The 18,562-nt window shown below is 45.8% G+C and overlaps 1 protein-coding gene across 2 annotated transcripts in view; it reads right to left on the bottom strand.

Moving 5' to 3' along the window:
- Positions 1-2,325: 2,325 nt before the first annotated feature.
- The window catches only part of PRCP (prolylcarboxypeptidase), a 43,405-nt gene continuing 27,168 nt past the window's right edge, over positions 2,326-18,562 (bottom strand). Inside the window, exons 9-10 of one of the 2 annotated variants that reach the window (XM_082775022.1) lie at positions 16,328-16,536; positions 2,326-4,877 (exon numbers count right to left, since the gene is read on the bottom strand). In XM_082775022.1, the coding sequence (XP_082631148.1) occupies positions 16,332-16,536 (205 nt within the window). In that variant the 3' untranslated portion in view covers positions 2,326-4,877; positions 16,328-16,331. Of the gene's footprint in view, positions 4,878-13,329; positions 16,537-18,562 lie in introns of those variants that run through there. The other variant, XM_082775021.1, reaches the window with a different exon arrangement.

Below are 18,562 nucleotides of genomic sequence, written 5' to 3'. Positions count from 1 at the left end.
TCATGCCAAGAACATGCAGGCACTACAGCTTTGCCTTGGAAAGCTGCAGATCCGGTAAGCCCCCTGCGTACGGCTGGATGCTCTAGAAAAATTAAAGGCAAAATATTATTCTCTTGGAAGGAGATTTAATTATTGGCTCTGGGCCTATGAAAGGGAATTTTCATAGGGATTTGAATAGGAACATGAAGAATCCATTCAGCTTGGGTGAGAAGGGTCATCAATATAGGCAAAATTCGGTCTTGAAGTGGCAGCACATGGAGAAAGAAGAGAAACAACTGAGAAACCCTGAAGGATGAAGAGACACAGGCTACAAAAGTGCCCTCAGACATGAGCAGGATGGTCACTTTTGCCAATGACTTGAACCCGTTCTGAGCCTGGTACCCTTTACAAATAAGGTATGGAAATACCAATGTTGTGCACTCAGGTTTGCCCTGAGGCAGTTTATTTGGTCCTGCTTGGAGGGCGGTGGTTATTCCCACAAGGGACCATCTTTAAGCCAACACTCCACAGTTCTGGGCCTTCAGCTCTGCTCTTCACTAGATCTGGACCACTGCAATGTGAACACAGAGCTCAGACTCACTATTTTCCTTAGAAGAGGATTTCCTTAGTGGATTTTCCTTAGAAGTGTGGTGTGAGATCATGGGATGGTATGGGCTTCATGTAGGAAACATCAGAAGTACAACCAGGGCAGAAGGATCCAAAGAGAAACAAAAAACAGGCTTTTGGAATGAATGGACATATCTGCCATATTAATTCAGTTCTTGAGAAAGACATGCTAACTCTCGAGTGCTTAAATAAATCACTGGATTAAAGGTTCCTGTATCGAGCCAGTGAATGCTCGTTGCCCTCCTGCCCCGTTTATCCCACAAGAGCATGACTTGAATGGACTTCTGTGGAAGCACAGGTCAGTAAATGGTATTGATCTGGGCAGCAGAGTGCTTTTAGATTAGATATTTTGTAATGAAGGGTCTAGGAGCTCCAGGCAAACCCATGTGCAACTGTCCCAGTCTTTCTTCCTTCCCTGGTCTCAGTCCCAGATCTCATCACCTTGCCAGGGGCCAGGGTCATGTGTGGCCCCATGGCAAACAGCCCCAGGAGGTGCTCAAAGATAAAACTCTCCTTTTTTGATCTTGTCAGGTTCGTTTGAATGCAGATCGGTTCCCTGGTACCTTCACCATATTGCCAAACAAACTCTTGCACCATCTTTTCCTAGCTTACAGACTTCTCAAATCATGTTAGAAAACAGAGAAAGAAAGAGCAGGAGTCAAATCAGCATGAAGAGCATGGTAGGACACTCCTTCTCCAACTTGGCCATCCAATTGCACAAACTCTTCTGTTTGTGAAGACATAACACACAATGGCAAAAAGAGACAAATCAGATGAAGGAAACCACCGCAAATAATAATATGGAAAAATAAAAGGTACTCAGCCCCTCCATCCAGCTCTCTGGAGCACTCTCTGCATCTTAGTTTGAATTTATGAAGTGTCCCCAAAACCCATCTATTTCCCAGGAAGGTTCGAGGACTTTGTTAGCATTATATTGTGTGTTGGGAGGGGCACTGTCATTTCTGTGAATAGTCAGTTAAGGTCAGAAAACAGATTTTGGTGGCAAAATTGGCTTTGTCAGATAACTGTTAGTCATGGTGATTATCTGCCAGGGAAAGCAAACAGGCTACAAAGTGATAAGAGGAGCTTCTGGCACCAAGGGATCCCGTTTAATTTTTTATTATTTTTTTTTGGTGTACACAGAGTTTAATTTATGCAGGCTTTGCAAACAACATCTGATCACTGTGTCAGATGGTCCAGCACCAGATCAGCAGCTGCCAAACTTGAACCCAGACAGACTGACCTCCTCCTTTGCTGCACTGGAGAAAGAAAGAAAGGATCTGAGCCTTCTTCCTCACAACTGTGCATTTTTTAGGTCTTCCACATAGCAAGTTTCTTCCCATCTGATCTCTTTTGTGACATTATCTACCCTATGCACAACATTCTTCCCTTCCTGTCTTTTATATTTGCTGCTTCCCAGGCTACTCTGTTGGGGTAAATGATGTCATCAGAGAAATATCTGGCATTTTAACTGATCTAAATGCAAAATACACTGAGTGTTGAATAACATGGCACAGAGCACAAAGACAACTGACAGTCACAGGCCATAGTGGATACCTTGGGGAGGAACTAGTTTGAGCACTACTTTGGTTAGCAATGACCATGAAAATAAAATTCTGCCTTGAGGATGAGCCCCAAAGAGAAGGATATTGTATCCATTTGTTGTTTCATGCTGGGCCAAACCTTGAGGCTCACCCCCATGAAGGTGCTGATTAGCCTACTAGTTTCTGGTGTAACTCAGGGAATATTGCCTAAATTCAGGTGCAAGCCATGATGGTAATGGTATTCAGGGCTGTGATACTCAAAGGAGAACATGGCACGCTTATTCAGGTACAACCCCTTCCAACTAAAGCAAATCAAAATGAAGAAATATAAATATATATATTTATTTAATGACACATCAAAATCCCCAAATACTTAAGGAACTTTTTACAATTTTACCCACATTTTCCAGTTTTCCACCCACCACATACATTAATATACTTTTGCTTTAAAAAAAAAAAAAAAGAGTAAGTGAGAGTAAGAAAAATGAAAAAGTAGGAAACTGAAACAAATAATTTCCTATTTTGTCAAGAAAATATCCTCCAGCTCCATTCTGAAATCTCCATCAGCTCTTGGTCACAAGCTGCACTAAGCGGAGCATACTCCTGTACCCATCACCATGGCACTGACATGGATGCACTGTTTGTGCTGAGCTCCTTGACCCCCACCATGTAGCTCCACAAAACATCTCTGTGAGACTAACAAGGACAGCTCACTTGTCCCACTGCCACCTCCTTGCCCTGGCTCCCCTGTGGCCATCCAGTGTCACCCCTGGCCATGCACAAATCCACATGCCGATAGGGCAGCTGCAGCTTGGCTTTCTCATCAGTGTGGTGGACTTTGATATTTGCTGCTGTCACTGTCCTCTGTTCTTCAATGCAATAGCTTGCCCAACAGCCATGGTATAAAGGTCTAATTAGCTCTAAAATGGTAATTACTTGTCACTAGAATAACTTGTGAAGAGAAAGGTTGGAGGATTGGGTAAAGTGGCATCCCTATTCCCCTGGAGGACACTATGATTCTGCCTATTTATTTGGCCCAAAGCTGCTGGCATATTTTTGGGAGCTCATGGCCACATGCACAATGCTACCTGCACCATGCTACATGCACCATGCATGCAGCGGCAGCCCCCCCAGGACACCGCTGATGTCCCCCCACCTAGCTCCCAGATGTGCTTCTCCAGCCACCACTTATTGTTATCTTTATTATCGCCTCAATCCAAAACAACAACATCAGGCAGCATCTCTCTTTCCAGCTCGGTCCCCCCAGAGCAGGGAAAAGTGCCGAATAATCCCCCTGCGTTCGGTGTGTGGTCTGGTTTTCCGTGTCCTCCTGCAGACAGTACAGAGACGGGGGTCGCGCAGGTCATCAGAATGCTAATAAGAAATCTGATTGATGAGCCGGTGCCTCGGGGTTGAATGGGATACTTAATTAATGACTTCTGCTCTGCTTAAGGAAAAAAAGTTTCCCTCAACTCCCATCCCTCTTTTTCTTAAAAAAAAAAAAAAAAAAAAAAAAGGAACCTCTATAATCCTAAGTTTTCCAAACAGCATAAAGGGAACTTCAAAGACAGCAGACATGGCCAGTTTTTATGTGTCGGGTTGGTTCACTGATTCTTTCCTTTCTTTGTTTACAAGGGCAGCCAGGCTTGATTCCAAGGCTGAAAAATAAAAGGCCACATTGTTCAACCAGATTCTGGATTTTTACAAGAAATTTCCTCTTTCCCAGTAGGGCAATTAACTGCTTCATCTCTGGGTCCATGAGCACCAAACCGCACCATTGGCCCTGTGAAAAGCTGCAGTGGTCGGTTCCTGCCAAAATGCGGCTCTGCTTCGGAAACAAGACGTACTGTGGAGATGCTATTGTCTCACTAAAAGCTAACCGGGAGCCAGGATTGTGTTTTGCAGGGAAATAAAAGCCTGTGAGGGAAAATACCTGGTAGGCACTTAGCTTAGGAACATCAGGCTGTGCATTCAGAGCGATTCCAATGGGATTTCAGACCAGCAATTAGCAATGGGAAAACAGCAACAGTTTCAAACGATCTCTTCCGGATTGATTTGGAGGGTTATTTCATGCTAACTGAATAGCAGCAGGAAAGAAAATGAAAAGAAAAGGAAAAAAAAAAAAAAGGAAACCCACACAAATGAATTTTTTAACTATGAGGTCTTTTTTAGGACATGGCTCAGCTGCAGCATTCAGCGCAGAGCAGGCTGCTCGGCATCAGTGCTGGGCTGCTGGAGGGGGACGAAGGGTGACACATCAGGCCTGGGTGGCTCCTAATGTCCATCCTTCACCACGGGCAGCTCAGGCCATCCCCAAGCCCCAAGCACAGCATGTCCTCAACCCTCTTGGCTGAGCCGAGCAGGGAAGGAAGCGGCTTCCCCATGCAGTGGGACAGGGCAGGTGCTTCCCAGCCTTTTGCCAGGGTTTCACCCCACAGTTGGCCCAACCCCATTTGGGGAACCTCCTGGTAAGCAGGAGCTGGTGACGTGCTTGCAGTTATGTGCCTTTATAAGAGCTCTGTTGGTGTGAAAGCCATGGGAGGACGCGATGACTCCGAGCTGGTGGCCGCACGTGATGGTGGTGCTCGGCACAGGCAGGCAGGATCTGCTGGGCTGCTGGAGAGCTGTTTGGATGCTGCAGCATAGATCTTGTTTGTAGTTTTTCCTTGTGGTTGGTATCACCTGTAGGTCTCCTCAGCTATACCTTTAAATACAATTCAAAATCTTCTATTTAAAAAAAAAAAAAAAAAAAAAAAAAAAAAAAAAAAAAAGCAGCATTAAGAATCTGTCTGAAATTTGGGCAGGTAAGAAAATGTGCCAACTCCAGAAGAAACGGCAGGCAGGGTTTTAACCTATCAGCCTAATTTACACACCATCAGCCTAATTTACACACTGCTTGCACTTTTCAAGGAATAGTGCACAAATTTTCGAGGTGACCAGACATCGGATTTGGCCACAGGGCTTGGAGCACCTGCTACTCTCTCTGGTCAGCATTTAAAACCCCACTTGCGGGCATTTAGGAGTCCCTCCTTTAGCTATTTTATTACCTGAGTACCACTGCCCTGCTTAAAGCCACAGACAAATTCAGAGCCACCTTCCTCCATCCAGACTTGGCTTGCAGCCCGCTGTCATCACCTCCTATTTGATTTTGTCCAGGAGACAAACACTGCAGAGCAGACAGGCAACAAAGCAACAGCATAAAATGCTCAAATATTCTCTGCTGGGATTGGTGTGGCCCACTTGACCATTATTCTAGGATATTCGAGTGAGTGCTGGTTTATTTTTAGCCTGTCAGCACTCTCTGCTGAAGGAGAAGACCTTGCAAAGGGTTAATAAGCAAAGGGGCTTTAACCAAGCTGCAGCAGTGGGAGGAGGAGGAGGCAGAGGTGTGGGAATGGAGCAGGTCTCTGACCCTCCTGAAGACACAAGGGTAAAGGGACCGGGAGGAAAACAAGTGAGCAAAGCCCACCAGCCGATGGGCAGCCAGGAAAAAAACAAACCAACATTTACACCCAGAGCTGATTTGCATTTGTATCGGGCACTTGAGGAATAAGGATAAAACACACTTTATTTTTCAGTGGGATACAGGGAATATCAGCAGCAACATCTGTGCATAAGCACAAAAGGGAAAATCAAGGTATTTTGGTGATCTCGTTCTTAGGCTGTGATGGTGCAAGCAGCAGGAAAACACATGGCTTGCTCCTTCTTCCTGGGTGCCACCAGCAAGAAAAGCAGCCCAGGCACGGAACCACAGCAGCTTCTGGAGTTGGTGTGTGCATGGGATGCAAGAGTATACAGGGGATGGATGTCACCAGCAATGTATAGCTAAACGGTGAACAAGATGAAGGGCCCAGAGTGTAAGAGGAACATCAGAGTCCTCTGAACTGCCTCTCTGCCTACCAGGCACTGACAGGGTAAAAGCAAAGCCAAAAAAAAACACACTTGAAATAGAGATCTGGCCAAATGTTGAAAAAGGCCATGAAAAGATGAGCCATTTGTGTCCACTGAAACATTTTTTTGTGCATCAAGCACAGCATCGCTAGTAGGTCAAGGGAGGTGATTGTCCCGCTCTACTCTGCGCTGGTGCGGCCTCACCTCGAGTACTGTGTGCAGTTCTGGGCACCACAGTATAAAAAGGACATGAAACTGTTGGAGAGTGTCCAGAGGAGGGCTACGAAGATGATGAAAGGCCTGGAGGGGAAGACGTACGAAGAACAGCTGAGGTCACTGGGCCTGTTCAGCCTGGAGAAGAGGAGGCTGAGGGGAGACCTCATCACAGTCTACAACTTCCTCGTAAGGGGGTGTCGAGAGGCAGGAGACCTTTTCTCCATTAACACCAGTGACAGGACCTGCGGGAACGGGGTTAAGCTGAGGCAGGGGAAATTTAGGCTGGACGTCAGGAGGGGGTTCTTCACAGAGAGGGTGGTTGCACACTGGACCAGGCTCCCCAGGGAAGTGGTCACTGCACCGAGCCTGTCTGAATTTAAGAAGAGATTGGACTGTGCACTTAGTCACATGGTCTGAACTTTTGGGTAGACCTGTGCGGTGTCAAGAGTTGGACTTGATGATCCTTAAGGGTCCCTTCCAACTCAGGATATTCTATGATTCTATGATTCTATGATTTTGTATGGCCAAGCCTCTTTGCAGGCTGTGGCTGCTCTCCGTGGGTGTAAGACACTGGCTGATCCTTGATAACCCCAGCTCCTAGACGAGATCCTATCCACATGTGTTCTGGCACAGCTTATCCCTCTACGCCCTCAATACGTCCAGTGCTTTGCTTCTGGACTTTTGGGGCTCTCTGGTCTAGTGCCTTTGAGGGTTCTCCCCCTTGGAGGATGAGCAGGCCCACTGGTGTGCCAGTCTGATCTCTGATCCTTCAGATACCCTCAGGAAGCCTCATTATTTGCCCCCATGTTTAAACAAACTACGTGCTCCTCCACATGAAGAAGAGTCGCCCACAACTCTTTGCTTCCACCCATAAAGACAAGTTCCCTAAGGGAATTTCTTGCTGCTTTGAGATGTTTTGGAGAATGGGGCAGGATGAGAAGGGAGGGATGGAGATACAGCGGTTGAGCCCCTGGCTTACTGTGCCGATCAGGTCCCAGGTTGGGCACTACCTTCCTTTTCGGCTTACCCAGTTCAAGCGTTGTGATCACTTATTCCCACGCCACGTCAAAGAGAAGGTTGACATTGTTCACTGGATATTAATTTAAATTATTCTGGGGTGCTTGGAAACCACCTCCCCCCCCGTCAGTCTCCATGGGGACTATCACAGAGGCTGGGAGGTAGAAATGGAGACGACCGACACACTGATCTTTCTCCCTTCTGCTGCAAACTGCCGGGAGCAATTTTCACTGTCAGAAGGGGAAACGCTCAGATTTAGTTGAACGACTCGCTAGGACAAGACAGGCAGATAGACAGATAGATTTTTCACTCGTTAGGGAGCGGTACAATATCCTATTGATACCAGTTTCCATTTGTTCCTTGGGTTCACGCGCTTGTGTTGTGGTTCTTTTCTTCGCACCAACATCCTGCTGCTTGTTGATGGTATTAATAATGCAGCCAGCGGGAGGCTGTGCCCCCTGGGCTCCAGGCTGCCTGAATAATTATTGAATGACACTTGGGTTGTTCTGTAAATTACTTTGTGACCTAGGAATTCAGCAGGTTACTGCTATAACTCAGGCTCTTGCACTTGATTGCACTCACCTCCCGCTGCCCCGACATTTATTAGTCTAGTTTGCGTAGCAAGGACTGACTTCATCTGCTGGGAGGAAAGGTGGGAACCTCTGCTATCCTCCCGCCTGACCCAGGAGGGCCTGGCTTCTATTAGTGGCCCTGTTCATGGTAAATAAGAATGGGGCACTGGTCATTGCAAGGAAATAGCATCATTCACTTCCTTCCCACCCCCTGGGGCACACAGTAAAGGTTGAGAAAGGAGAAGGTTGTCCCTCTCTTTTTGTAGGAGGTATCCTATTTTTTCACATGTATGCTTGCACATACATACACATTCCGTGGAGCTGGGTACCACCATTCTCTAGCTCTTCTTCCCCATCCCATTTTTTTCTGGGATGGGGCTTCACTGTCAAAGGGTACACAGACTTGAAGAAATGACTGAGTTTGTTTTCATCACAGCACTGAGATAGTGCTGACTGAATGACGCTTCTAAAATCCATCACCATGACCTCTGAAAGCCCTGCTGCACTCAGGGCTGTGTGAGCAGAGTGGTGTGGGGCTTCCCCTTGTCCTGCCAGCTGGTCAGAGCTCTGCTGCAGAGCCTACAGCAGGACTCACATAGGGATGCAGGCAGCCAGAAGCTAGTCAAGAAAGATGTCATTCAGTGTCCTTTCAATGTTGCAAATACTGTAGAGAACAAGAGCTTTTAGGAATTGTCCAAGCATATCCTCTTTAACAGAGAGAGAAGAAAAAATAAAAAAAAAAAAGCATTGTTTTCAGGTTTAAAGTTCTTCAGCATTTCTTAGTCTTGCAGATGACACCAATTTGGAGGGAACAGTCAAAACGCTCAAGGCAGGGCTGCCCCTCAGACAATCTGAAGGCAGGAGACAAGAAGAAGCTCATGATGTTCAAGCAGAATAAGCACAAAGTCCTGCCCCTGGGAAGGAAGAGCTCCTTGCAGAAGTGCAGGTGGGCTGAGGAGCAGCTCTGCAGAAGAGGCCTTAGGCCTTCTGGTGGACAATCAGCTGTGCATGGGCCAGCTGTGTGTCCTGGCAGCAAAGACACATCCTGGGCTGAACATACAGGAGCAGAGCCAGGAGATCCAAGGAGGTATCATGTCCCTCTAGTAGGCTCTTGGTGACCACAAATCAAATACTGCATCTGCTTTGGGATCTCCCACTAGAAGAAAGGCATCGATGGATTGAAGTGAGTTCAGGTGAGGCTACCAGGATGGTCAGGACTGGAGCACTTGTCCTGTGAGAGGATGGGGGAGCTGGGCTTGCTCAGCCTGCAGAAGAGACAGATCTGGGGGCACCTAACAGCAACCCCCAGTGCCTACAGGGGTCATCAAGGACACAGAGCCAGGCTCTGGTGCATGGCAGGGGGATAAGAGACAAGACACGTAAACTGAAACAAGAAATTCAGACTAGATGAGACACTTTTCCACCATGTGGGCAGTGCAGGAGGTTGCCTGTAGAGGCTGCACAAGTTCCTTCCTCGGAGGCTTCCAGGATCCAGCTGGAGACATCCCTGAGCAGCCTGGTCTGACCCCACAGCTGACCCTGCAGCGAGCAGGACGTTGGGCCAGAGACCTCCCAAGGCCCCTCCAACCTGAACCTTCCTGCAATTGCTGACCATGCAGCAGCCTGCTGGGGAGATGCCAAGGCCTCTGCTCTTCCATCCTTGAGAAAATTCCCTCCATGATACAAGCTGGGACTAGTTCGTAGACTCTGCACTGAGCCCTTGCACGCCATCTCTCTCCACTGCAGAGAACCCAGCACCACTCCGCAGCCCGGAGTAGCCAGACAAGCAAGCAGGGTTAGCTCGGTGCCCATCTCCACAAAGAGGCTACACCAATTCTGAGGCACCTCTTTTCTCTGTATTTCACATAATCATAGAATCACAAAGTGGTTTGGGTTGGAGGGGACTTCAAAGATCACCAAATTCCAACCCCCTGCCATGGGCAGGGACAACTCCCACCAGACCAGGCTGCCCAAAGCCCCATCCAGCCTGGCCTTGAACACCTCCAGGGATGGGGCATCCACAGCTTCTCTGAGGAACCTGTGCCAGGGCCTCACCACCCTCTGAGTGAAGAATTTCTTCCAAATATCTAACCTAAACCTACCCTCTTGTAGTTTAAAGAACTGTTTCTGCAGTGGGTGGCCAAAGGAGGCAGCTCGTTTCACTCCAGCAGAAAAGGGCAGCAGCTCAACATGCTTTTTCTCCTTATGTGCTGTTTTGAGAGTGTTTGCATAACTAGTTACAAAATACAACCTGTTTGCCCCTGCTATACAGCCAAATCTATGTACTGAACAGCCCCAGAGCAACTACTTGCTTTAGTAAATACTTCAGCAAGGTGAGGGGGGTTCTGTGTATCTTGCTAACCACTGCAGACAACAGGATTGCCTAATGTTTCAGAGATCTGTGCACACGGATGGATGTAGGGAGATCACAGATCCACATCCACAGCCCTTCAGACAGCAGAGCAGCTGAGCGGTGCCAGGCTGGTGCCAGCTGAGAGCATCCTGCATCCCGCAGCACCTCCCCTCGTGTGGGTACGAACTTTCCAAAGGGTTGATGTAGAAAATGTGCCCCTTGGAGAATTCCCCAAAAGACAGTGGGTCTGCGTGGGAAGTGTTGTGTTGCTGGCACACAGACCCAGAAAGGGGACAGTGCTTCTGCGTGTAGTGTTGTGGGGACATGGTTTTGCAGGACAGAGAGCCCCACATTCACATCACAGTCAAAGGGAGCGGAGGGTGCTCAGCAGCCTGCAGGATGGGCCCAGGGCCGGTTACACCCCCAGCTATTTGAAGAAAATCTTGTCCTCTCACAGCTCCCTGCCTCTCTCCTGTGCCTTTGTGTTCTCTAGAAGGTGAAGCGTAAGGGTATAAAAAGCTGCAAACAGTTCCTACCTCTGGAGACCAGGCATTTACTCAAGAAAGAAAGACCAATTGCTTCCCAGAGCATTGTCCACCCACATTAGAGAACGGATTAAGCAGATACATTCAGCTATTCTAACAGATTTTCTTTAAACCTTGAATACGCCTCTCACACTCGGTAAGATAATCACATTAGTTTTGTCATTAAAAGATCCCCTTTATAGAAAGTACCTAAACCGCTTAAACCACCCAGAGAGGTCGCATACATTAGAAAACAACAAGACAAACGGAAGGGATTTGCTATCCCCCCTCGTAGTGTTTCGCTGCCCTTGCTTTCTAAACCAGGGGATTGAGCTAAAAGATTGTGCAGATCGTCAGCGCTCCCCAAGGAGCACTTGCTCCCCGCCGAGGGAACACCCCGCTACCGCACGGAGAGCCACGGAGAGCACATTTCCCACTGCAGGGATGCCCACGCCTCATGACCGGAGCACCCCAACAGCCTGCTGATTTTCCTGGGCACCCAAAAAAAGAGGTGACTGCCTTGGGGAGCACAAGTAAGGGCCAGGTTCCTGCTCTTTGCTGCTGTGGGTGTTTGCAGTCCCTGCATCGTGCCCTGGGACAAGTGGGGATCCCAAGCACAAGGCTGCAGAGGGGACAGAGCAGGTCCCCGCTTGGCCAGGCAAATTTGGGGAATTTGGGCTCCCTCAATGAGCCCTACAGTCAGCTGATGGCAACAGAACTCATGCTACAACCAGCAAATTTTTCACTCATCCTACTGCAAGGAATGGCTCTAAAGCACAAGGAGCAAACAATTTCAGATTTGATGTTGATAACGAGATGGGCTGGGGAAAAAGGAAAGGCTGACTCGGGGCGCATAGGCTCACGTCTCAGCACCTAGAGGCAGTGAAATCGAGGAACCAGAATGACGCAGGAGCACAGGTCACTCATTTCAGTGGAAGCTGCAAGCAGACGCTCAGCATCTTTAAAATGATAAAATAGTTGTCCCAGATGATAAAATGATAAAGTGTTTATCCCAGATATCCTCAGTTCCGACCTTTTGCTGTTGCCTTACTGCTCAGGTAACACAAGGTAACACGTTTTCTGTGAACCTGCATTGCCAAAACAGACTATTTTATTTGTTTAACATTGACAGTCTTAAAGAAGCTGGATTTGTGAGCAGTTATTTTTGTAAAACTAAGGTTGTGATTTAAAAACATACAGGGAAAGATTTTCGAAATGTTAAAACAAGTAGTAACACGCTAAACAGGTGGCAGTTGCAGCAAATGACAGAGATGGAAGCACAATGGGTTTCAAACAAATTCCTCCAATGACCATTTATAAATTGCTTTTAGGCAGTAAAAATCACATACACAGTTTCAGCTCCAGAGAGATTTATATTTTAAGGAGCAGCAGTGCATTTTAAGGAAAATGACAAATGCATTGCTCGCTCAGCTCTGCGAGCACCTACTCTGTTGTTCCAGCAGCACAGATCTCCCCCCACTGCAGTCTTTTAGTATGGTTAATTCCTTCAGCTGGTCAAGACTGAGTGCAAATGCCATCAGTCTAAGCAGTTTCAGATGGTATTTTTAAAATATATTTTTAATGTATTTTTTATGGTAGTTGGAAGTTTCTCCTACATGCATGGTGTCACAAACATGTGCCACCTCTTACAGTGGCTGAGGACAGCACAGCAGTGATACTCTCCTGGTTTGACAGGGAAGAGAAAAAACTGGCAGCCACTGCCTATCAAGAACATTTAAGGCACCTTAGGGGGTCCTTCCTTGAGGTAGTCTCGTAGTATGTGGTTCCTCATGTTCTCTCCCAACCCTGTGTTCATGGGACTGATGCCACCCTCCTCACTGTCAGACAGACAAGGATCCCACCACTAGTCCTGGAAGGTGCTAACGTATCTGTCAGGAAGCAGGTCTGTGAGGTACAGAAAGCTCTCTAGGTCATCGACGATTCCTTTTGATTCATTTAGAGGTTAGGTTCAAACCACAAAATAGTCTTTTTAAAAGCAGAAGTAGAAAAAAATCCATTTAAGTAAAGCACATTGACATTTATCTGTAATGTAGCTGATGCACAGCTAGCCTGGGAAGCAAAACTTGCCCTGCATTAACACTTCGTGTACACTTTTCTTCCGATACAGAAATTGCAATGCCGGTTCCCGAAGGGGCTTTCCTTTCTATAGCTTCCTTTGATGACACAATATTTATCTTCAAAGCTGAAATTACCTACAAACACAACATGTAGTGGCCAAAAGGCACTTAGCATCTCCCTAGACACTGCAGCCTCAGCCTCCCCAATGATCTCCGTGAACTGCACAGCCTCGTCCAGCCCAGCAAATGCCTTGGCCCCGCTGCCTGACACTCATCATCGCTGGCACGTGGAAAGCACTTACTTGATTTGGACTGAAATAAGCTTCCAAAACTAAAACGGTTTATTTTTCTTAACAACTAACATCCTGACTGCCATGTGTGTAGCTTGGTGATTTCCTTAACTACTGCTTTCCTGCCGCTCCATCCCAGTTGAGCACAAACACAAACATGTATTTGCAGAGCTCCAAATCTGCCACAAGACAAAAGTTTATGTCCTTGCAAAATAAAAGCCAATTCCAGAAACTCACATTTGATTTTTTTAAAATGTATTTTTATTGATACAAACTGCAACTTCACCAGCAAGATTCATGCTTTGGATAAATCATTTTTATTTTTTATTTTTTTTAGTTTTCCTAAATCAGCAGGAAACACAAATTTTAAATTCAAAACGTTCAAAGCCAAGTGCCTGAGAAAGTATACCAATAAGCCTGAGATGAAGTATGGCCCACCACCTGGAAAAAGAAATCAGCAATTTCCTAAGGCCCATTTTGTTCTCACCTGCATTTCACAAGCAGGAAAGCTAACATTTAGATGAGGTAGTTAAACATACACAGTCCCTCACTAGCACACATAGAGGTGTGCATAGTTCTTCAGATGAGGTCTGAATGGTTGTGATAACACCTTTAAGGTTTCAACTACTCACGGAAAACAAAAAAAAGTAAAAATGAAGAATGATTAATAAAAGCAGTAAGTCAGTCACCTAATTCATAAGCTGGTCCAAGCAGTAAAAACCTGATCCAAAGTGCACTGGAATCAGACCATCTCAGACCAAAGCTGAGTGGATAGTAAGATTTAGGGGGAAAATGGACAAAAACTAAACAATTTTTGGCTTTAAATGTAACTTCTCACAATTCAAGGCAGCAGGGTTTTTTTGATTATTTTTTATTTTTTTTTTTTAAGAGAAGTTCCCCTGAAGGCACATTTTTCTGCTTATGAAAGGAGGAATGAAAGCTTAAATTACTCATTCTGATTGAAACTATGAAGTGTTTTCCAAACAACAAACAAATTGTTTCCTGAGACAGTAAGTTGCTAGCAAGGGAAAGAGAGGAGGAGGAGACATGAGCTGATTAAGACAGACAATGGCTGTTAATTTGGCTGTTCACAGCCCACTGCATGAATATCCCCACGTCCTTCTCCACTCAACATATAAGAGTTTATCCCAGAACTGGCACTCAGAGCAGTCAGTGGGAGCAGTTGGACAAGGCTCTTGCTTGCCCAGTTTCAAACCATCTGTAATTCCCAAATTTATGTCTACCCTTGTAAATTCCATTCCTTGCCTTTCAGTTAACTATTACTATGCATTAATTAACACATACAGGTACAATGGTGTTTTTAAGAACTTGACTGTAACTCATTTTTTTCATAAACATTTAATTTGTCAAAATTAAATTGATGAAAAATTCAAGGCCACAATGTCATTGCAAAGTACACAAGAGACTGGCATATGTTTACATCACAGTACCAAAAAAAAAAAAAAAAAAAAAAAAAAGGGACTTACTGGAACAGAGATTACCAAAAGCTTTCAAGCCAACAGGTTTCAAGCAAGTTCTTACATAGCTCTTCCTCTTCCCTCTGTTGTCCTCTCATATTGCTCTCCATATTCTCTGAAGTAATCACCTTGCTCAAGACAGAGCGTGAAAAGTTCAGATTCAGCAAACCTGAATATAAACACTGCTTTTAACACATTAGAGCAAGATGAGGGAATGCCAGGAACTCTGTTGGGAAGAGAAGATGCACAAGAGTGTATGCAAATATAAGATTTCAGTGTTGGGTTTGGTTTGTTCCCAAAGGGTGAGAGGAGACTAGAAACAGAAAAGGCCACCTGGTGTCTTCAGAAAATACTCAACCATCAGGCACATCATCAAAGCTGAGAAAACTTTTCAACAGAGTTGGAATTTTAAGAGCCTAGGGACAACAAGCCTTGCCCGAGTCTTTCTGAAATGGCGTTGTCCTTTAAACCGCAAAGCCTTTCTGAAGAAGGGCTCCAGTGTGAATGAAGCCAAAGCTGGAAAACGAGGGGACTGCCCCAGCCATTTATTAATGTCAAATATGCTGTCTCATGAATCAGGGCAGTTTGTCTGTTTTGGAAGCCTTACAGAAAGCCCACTGCACCTGGCTTGTTGAGCTCAGCATCATGCTTTAGGCTGCTCCAAGAGGATAGCTGCATTCTGTGTTTTGAATAGTTTGTCCTGCAAACATTTTTTTTTTTAAAAAAAAAAAAAGCTTTTATTGAATAGCCATCAGCAAACAGATCATGCAGAATTTGAACAATACACAGAATGGGGGGGAGGGGGAAACCCACACAAGGCACAGCCCCAATTATTTGTCACTTCATAAGATCTGGCCAGCACAAGTGTCACATTTGATCTTCAAGAGAATAGCTTCAAAAGCTTCCTGATTTGAAAAAAGCTAAATGCTTGTGGGGGACACACATACAAAATACACAAAGTTTATTCTTTGGCAACTGTTATCACAGTGGCAGATATTCCAGGATTAGGATGAACTCCAAAGGAAGAAATAAAACCCTGATACAGACTGTGCAGGCTCAGCCAGTTAACAGCAGAGGGAGTCTGGGCCCAGCCCTGACCATTCAACACAGCACAGAATGGAAAAAGTCACCAAAGGCAGCTTTGATTAGTAAGCTGCCAGAAAATTAAAATGTTTCTTTTCCAGCACTGATTCCAAAGGGTAGGGGCTGTTCAGTTTCTTTACAAACTGCGCAGCCAGTTTTCATCCATGCCTTCGCTACCTCTCCAGCAAACATCACAGCAAGATATGACTTCTGTTCCCTCGTTCTCTCTGTGCCCCTGCCATGACAATTTACACCAGCAGAGGATGTCCAAAATTCAATACCACTGAATGCAGCGGGAGTTCGACCATCAGTGTAAACAGCACTGCCATTTAATCCATTGTATACACCAGCAGTCAGGACAGTAACCTAGCGAGCAAGGAAGGCATCAAGCCTAGAAGAGGCACTCTACCCTAAGATACAACATTTGGGAAGAGCAGAAGAGGAAAGCAAGGCACAGCAGGCAGCTCAATCCATGCGCTTTATCCACTACAGGTTGTTCTCTGATAACGCCCTCCCATCTGTCTACTGCCTGCTTCTCCCATGGGCACAAGCAATGGCCAGCGCTGCAGCACAGATGAGGAAGCAGGAGTGAAATGTTTGGAGTGTCTGCGATAAGGCCTGGCCCTGCCCCCAGCAAAGCCAGCAGAGGTATAAAGGCCACAGTTGTCACAGTACCACTTCAGTGCTCACGCCTGGCCTTTTCAATCCACTGCTTCATGTAGTGGACTTCCAAGACCCGAGCTTGCTTCACAGATTTGGGGTCACAAGGGTTGTGGCTGCGCAGGTCCAGGTGATGAGCTCCATCTGGGATCATGACAGCCACAAGGGAATCGCTGATGTTCTGGGTCACCCCACCTGCAGACCATGGATCCAGGCCACCGTTGCTGTAAGGAAACCATGCTTTATTAGGGTATATTTGCACAGAAGTCAGCAATCCATCCACGCTGACTTTCAACCATACATACTAACAGTAACAGACCTCAGCCTTGCCTCCAAGCCCCCTGCCCACCTCTCTTCAGAGAGGCCCTCTTGCCAGTTACACAGCTATGAGTAGCTTGAACAAGGCTATGCTGCCATCACCAGTCATCTGCTGATTCCAGTAATAACCTCTAATAGTGTCACAGCTTCTGGAGATATACATGTACACCTACAGCTACCAATCTTTGTCATGAAAAGGTCCAGGTCCCCTGTAGGAAGACATGCTCAGTTCCCAAATCAAAGCTTTTTGCTTTCCTTCTTCACAGTCTGCTGTAAGCTAATAACCAACCCTTCAGAGCAGAATTTTCAACTTTCAGGAAGTTCTACCTTTTGTTCTCAGCTAGGTACCAATCTCTTTCTATAGAGAAATTCTTGGACCTTTCATTACTCACTTTATTGCTAATAACCAAATTACTATATAACATTTATCCCACAAAATTCTGTCTCCAACAACTTTCTCTGTGACAGAAAGAATCTGATGCAATTTACTCCTCATCCCCAGGTCCATGAAAGCATTTCTGGCAGGGAAAACCTGGTTCCATATGGTGCCTGTTCTACGGAGCAAGCCAATGGCTGAACTGGGAATAGATTTGCATCTTTTTTTTTCCCCCCTACGTCTGGGCTTAACCCAGTAATCCCTACCACCTCTTATTTTCCTTTATTTCAATGTTCTTCCTCATGTGCAGTCCATCTTTCTGCACGAAGAAAGCAACTTATGTGTACTTACGAAACTATACACAAACCTAGATCGGTTCCTCGCATAACACACTGACCTGCTCACACAAGGAAACATTAAGTATAGGCTACTGTATGCCAGTTCCCAGAAGGATTTAAGAAATCAAAACACCCTGGGACACAGCTATACACAGCTAGAAAAAACACTACAGTGGTAGCACTGCAAATCACAGACAAAACAAGTGAAAAGTGTTTGTAGAAATACTAAGTAAAAGTCTGAGTTCGTTTGCTTCTCCAATGAAGCAAACAAGAAGCTTGAATCTGCATAGGTCTTATTTTTCAGTGGTTCTAAATATGGCTGCAAGTAAGAGAAACGTTTTGTAACTGCAAAACAAGAAGCATACACAGCTGCCCAATAACTATAAAGCATTTGATTTAAAAGGTCGTCTGAATCAGCAGAGCACCTTGGCAACAGGGGGATGAGTTGCTGAGAGACCCAAGATGTGCATGGACTTGGATCTTTTGGTCCCAGTCATGTGGAAACTGAGCATGCTGCAAGAAAACAATCTCTGGCTTTTTTAGGAGCTGCTGGCTGCATCCTCTGCAGCTCCTGCCAAACGATGGCTACAGAGGCACTGACGCACTTTGAAAAGTGATACTTGCTGAGGGGAGGGGGAATGCAGGGCTCACCCCAACATCATCCTGAGGCTTGAAGTCTTACAGGACAAGGTAATTCAGTACCAACTGGAATGGATTATTTATATGTTAAAGTTAAAAATGCAAGTGAGTAATCAGTTGCCCATCTCACAAGACAGAAGTTTCCTGATGTATTCAGAAGTAGAAAAAGAATTCGACATTTCCTTTCTAGCAGTGGTCAGGCAAGAACAGCTTCAGAATGATACATTTCAATGCAAAATATCAGCACACCGGTCCTGTTTTCAATTCATCATACTTTCCTGAGAGCATAAACAGGGTCCCACATATCCCCCAGCAAGAAGTCTCCTTTCTGATCATCTCTTTAGAGCCTCCTCAGCCCTCCAGCTCTACCCAGCACCAGAGAGGTATTGCACAATCAGCACTGTTTGTGCATTTCTTTAATTTGTACATCCACCATGGTTCTGTTTTCTGAACTTTTCTCACCTTTGTCTTCAGCCAGACATTGTTTTGCCTTTTTTTTTTTTTCTGATTTTTCCCCTCAAAAAAGTGCTTCTTCTGCAAACAGCTCTAGCATCTCTCAAAACAGAGACCTCACTTTCT

This window comes from Aythya marila, assembly GCF_965140915.1.
Source record: "Aythya marila genome assembly, chromosome: 1".
Taxonomy (NCBI): Eukaryota; Metazoa; Chordata; class Aves; order Anseriformes; family Anatidae; genus Aythya; species Aythya marila.
Note: the sequence above shows the minus strand (reverse complement) of the source record. Positions and strands in the feature narration are given on the sequence as shown.